This window comes from Paroedura picta, chromosome 16 (assembly GCF_049243985.1).
Source record: "Paroedura picta isolate Pp20150507F chromosome 16, Ppicta_v3.0, whole genome shotgun sequence".
In the NCBI taxonomy this organism is placed as follows: Eukaryota; Metazoa; Chordata; class Lepidosauria; order Squamata; family Gekkonidae; genus Paroedura; species Paroedura picta.
Genome location: NC_135384.1, coordinates 6,004,875 through 6,009,321, shown reverse-complemented (window position 1 = coordinate 6,009,321; position 4,447 = coordinate 6,004,875). Strand labels below are relative to the sequence as shown.

General features: G+C 54.2%; 1 protein-coding gene across 1 annotated transcript; it reads left to right on the top strand.

Annotated features, from left to right (window-relative positions):
- The first annotated feature begins 938 nt into the window (after positions 1 to 938).
- Positions 939 to 3,614, top strand: LOC143826625 (uncharacterized). Its single transcript, XM_077315467.1, has 4 exons — positions 939 to 1,359; positions 1,592 to 1,711; positions 2,129 to 2,567; positions 3,528 to 3,614. Exons 1-4 carry the CDS (start codon positions 1,202 to 1,204, stop codon positions 3,612 to 3,614), a joined length of 804 nt encoding a protein of 267 aa, XP_077171582.1. The 5' UTR covers positions 939 to 1,201.
- Positions 3,615 to 4,447: the final 833 nt, after the last annotated feature.

Below are 4,447 nucleotides of genomic sequence, written 5' to 3'. Positions count from 1 at the left end.
CGCCGCCTTCCCTCCGCAGGGTCCTCGGCCGCGCCGCTCGGGGAACAGGGAACGGGCGCTTCTGGGGGCTTCTTCGTCTTCTTGGGGCTTCTTCGCCTTCTTTGTCTTGGGGCTTCTTTGCTTTCCTCCTCCTCTTCTTGGGGCTTCTTGGTCTTGGGGCTTCTTCGCCTTCCTCCTCAAGGGTCTTCGTCTTGGGGCTTCTTGGTCTTCGTTCTTCTTCTCCCCTCAGGGCAGGTTCAGGTGACTTTTCAGGTTCCCGCCTGAGGCGGCACGTTTCATCCTCCCGCCCGGGTCCCCGCCAGCCAACCAGAAAATGGGGCGCCTCAGGCCTCGAAGCTGATTGGGTCCCCGCCAAGGGTCCCTGGGAACGGGCAGACTCTCTGCCCAGAGACAGAACCTGAGTTGAGCCAATCACCGGGGGGGCTGAGGGCCCTCCGAGGGGGTCTCGCACGCGCCTGGGGAGAGCGCGCGCGGCCGGCGCAGGTGTGTGTGATGGAGGGCGGCGGGGTCACTCAGAGTTCACTGGCAGGGTCACTCGCGGTCGCGGCGGCGGCGCTCCCGTGTTGGCGGTGCGGGCCGGCCTAGTGCTCTCGGCCTAGTGCAGGCCGCGGCCTCCGGGGGCTGCCCGCGGGGCTCTGGGGTGCGCACTGGGTAGGGTGGGGTGGGGTGGGCAGAGCAGGCGGCACGGAGGAAGCGGCCCACCTCCGCCCCAAGGGACCCTCTGCCGCTCTCCCTCCCTCTCGGCCGCGCCTGTCTACAGAGGAGCCTCCCTCCCGCCCCCGGTGGAGGTCCCCGCCCTGCCGGACCCCCCCCCCCCCCCGGGCGCATCGGTCGAGCCTTCCCCGAGAGACTGACGCCCCCCCCCCCCCCCCGCTGCCACCGCCTCCGCCTCCTTCCCAGCGCCAGGTCAGAAAGCAAACTGTATGTATTTTGTCCTGCTGCTGTGACCCCTCGGGTGGAATAACAGGCCAGAGGCACAGCCACTCTCCACCCCCCCCAACCCCGCCCATCTTGGGTGCACACCTCAGATCCTGCAGTTTGGGTTCTGCAGTGTGCAGATGTTGAGCTCGAGCAAGTAAGCCATGCCACAAACTCCAGGCAAAGGCGACTGGCCAATTGGACACAGTGGCCTCTTCCCAAGGGGGGTGGGTGGGATGTCTGCTTCTTCTCGTCCTGCCAGGTGACCCTGGAGAAATGTTCTATGTGCTCCAAGCCCATCATGGACCGGATCCTGCGCACGATGGGCAAAGTCTACCACTCTCAGTGCTTCACCTGCATCGTCTGCCACTGCTGCTTGGACCGCATACCTTTCACAGTTGATGCCACCAGCCAGATCCACTGCATTGAAGATTTCCATCGGTAACTGGCCTTCCGCCCCCGTGCGCCACTTGATACCAGGGCAGCCTCAGGGGCTGGAGGGCAGAGGGGGCGCAGAGAGGGCTTGATGCCACTGGGGGCAACCTGGGTGGCTACTCCTCCCCTTGGAGCCATTCCTCAATGGCGGAAGCTGCCCTTTTCTCAGTGACGGAAGCTGCCTTCCAGCTTGGCAGGAGACGCTGCCACTTATTCCTTCTTCTTGCTCTGTCCCCAGGAAATTCGCTCCCTGGTGCTCAATGTGTGGAAACACCATCATGCTGGAGCCGGGCCAAGAGGAGACGGTGCGGATCGTTGCCTTGACCACAGCTTCCCCATCGGCTGCGAAAAGTGTGAGGTGAGGGTCCCTGGAATCTAGGGAGGGGGGAAGGCCAGAAAAGAGCAGTTTGCGTAAGAATGTCAGAGAAGCCAGTTTGAGTTGGCCCAGTGGTCAGTCCAGTCCCACAGTCTGGGTCACAGGGTGGCCAAAGCCCAGGGGCCACCAGCAGGTCCCCCAGCAGGGCCAGAACTCCTGAAGCTTTCCCACTGTGGCCCCCCAAGCACCAAGAAGACGGAGCATCCCTGCCCCAGGGAGAGCGTTCCCTCTAGACTTTTTGGCTGAGCCACTGACAGGCCTCTTCTCCAGGTGCTTCTCCCGTCCTTTCTTGAAGCCGTCTCTCCTTGAGCCCCCCACCACTTCCTGCAGTGGTAAATTCTGAAGATGGCCCTTTGTGCTTTTAAAAAAATAATGAATTGAAATGGGCATCTCCTCCAGGGCTATGAGCATCATGAACTCCTTTGTGAACGACATCTTCGAGCGCATCGCCGGCGAGGCCTCCAGCCTGGCGCACTACAACAAGCACTCCACCATCACCTCCCGCGAGATCCAGACCGCCGTGCACCACCTCCTGCCCGGCGAGCTGGCCAAGGACGCCGTCTCCGAGGGCACCAAGGCCGTCACCAAGTACACCAGCTCCAAATCAGGCCGTGGGAGACCAAAGCCCCATTTGAAACGCAAAGGATCTTTTCAGAGCCACCCATTTGCTCCCCAAAAGAGGTCAGAATGCTTGGGCAAAGGTTGTTACAAATCTGGAACAAAACAAAACAAAAAAGGCCTTATCTCTCTCTCTCTCTCAGATTTTTATACTGCCCTTCCATATGCCTCTGGGTGGTTTACATATAACATCATCCTTAACACGCCCGCGGCGCCGCAGGCACCGTGGACTAAATAATCCGTTAAGCCCTCAGGCGGAGGGCTTTGTCCCTGATGAGGAAGGGGCCTAATTGGCGGCTCCGCGCGGCTGAAGAGGCTCCGTGGTCTAGCGCCTGCTGCATTTAGCTGCAGCGGGCTTGATTACTAGTATAACATATAACATGGATCTTTTTCTTTCTTTCTTTCTTTCTTTCTTTCTTTCTTTCTTTCTTTCTTTCTTTCTTTCTTTCTTTCTTTCTTTCTTTCTTTCTTTCTTTCTTTCTTTCTTTCTTTCTTTCTTTCTTGAAACGTTAGCAAAAAGATCCACTGTTGTAAGTTCTCAATAAAAAGATTACTTGCATTTTCGTGAAAGTAAATATTAATTTGTGTTGCGTTCGCTCAACGCAGGTCTTGATGAGGTGGTCTATGCAGCTTTATCATTATTAATTATTATTTATCATTATTAATAATACCCTGTGAGGTAGGTGGGGCTGAGTGAGCTCTGAGAGAACTGTTGAATCAGAGAGCTCTGAGAGAACTGTGACCGGTCCAAGGTTACCCAGCTGGCTGCATATGGAGGATTGGGGAATCAAACCCACTCAATATTAATAATTTATTTTATATCCTGTCCCTCACTCAGATCTCAGGGTGGCTAACCACCCAATTAAAGCATAAGATTAGAATTAACACCATTATAAAATCATAAATTGCTATAAAATGTAAACAATCCATAGAACTAGGACAAATGAAAATGGCAAAGTAAAGAAATTAGTATATGGGAGTATTTCAGACACTTGGGGCTTGCCACTTATACAAAAGTTATTCTTGAACACAGGTTTTAACTAAGTTTGAGCCTGGGGCACCTTTAAGACCTTCATTCATGGTATAAATTTTCTTGTGCAGGCACACCTCCTCAGATAACAATGAAATGGCAGTTGTTGGTTCATGCCTACAGATTTCTATGTAAGCCTTCCTCTTTGAGCTGGTCAAAGGGAAGACGGTCACCGCCATGGACGTGGTCTATGCGCTCAAGCGCCAGGGCTGCACCCTCTCCGGCTTCAGCGGCTGAACGGGGCCCGCTGCAATCCCGCTCCTGCCGGCAAACAACAACACACGTCTCTTTTCTCTCAGTCATCCACCCAGTCCTTATGCTCCTAATATATTTCCTGTCAGGCCTTTTTGGAGACTGTTCAGGCAACTGACTGGTCCCTTTCCTCAGCCCTGGCCTGCATCTTCACCACTTCCTCTCCAGTTAAATGAAGAGTTTCCCTAGCCAGGGCTGTCAAATAATAAAAGGCAGATCTGAAAATGTAATGTTTTTCTTGCTCACCGTGATGTCTCCCAAGAGCCAGTGTGGGGTCGTGATTTAGATCAGTGGCCTCTAATCTGGAGAGCCTGGTTTTTGACTCCCCACTCCTCCTCCACATGCAGCCAGCTGGGTGACCTTGGGCCAGGCACAGTTCTCTTAGAGCTATCATCACAGAGCAGTGCTGTCAGGGCTCTCTCAGCCTCACCTGGGGGAAAGGAATGGAAGGCGATTGTAAGCTGAGATTCCTTTGGGTAGCGAAAAGTGGGGTATAAAAACCCAGTTCTTCATTTTCTTCCAATGAGGGACGTGGGTATCATAAAAAAATTCCCATCACTGTGAAATTACTTGGGGGAGGGGGATCAAATGGCATGAACAGGATATTGATCCAGGGAATTGGTGCAATGGTTACTTTATTGCCAATGCCCATCTTCTATTGAAACATTTGAGCCCCTGGGTGTAAGCAAGGGAAGCCCCTCTTCAGCCGGCTGGTAGGGCCATAGGTCTCCGAATCTAATTTAATTTTTGCAAATTGGAATGAGCTGGGAAGGCAAGCGTTAATAGGTGTCCCATGGCACTTTAAAGTCAGACAAAAT

Bases quoted from the DNA above. Each gene is read 5' to 3' on its own strand.
- LOC143826625 (XM_077315467.1), top strand. From the start codon at position 1,202: ATGTGCTCCAAGCCCATCATGGACCGGATCCTGCGCACGATGGGCAAA. The intron at 1,360-1,591 runs GTAACTGGCCTT...CTCTGTCCCCAG, and splicing joins TGCATTGAAGATTTCCATCG to GAAATTCGCTCCCTGGTGCT. The intron at 1,712-2,128 runs GTGAGGGTCCCT...CATCTCCTCCAG, and splicing joins TCGGCTGCGAAAAGTGTGAG to GGCTATGAGCATCATGAACT.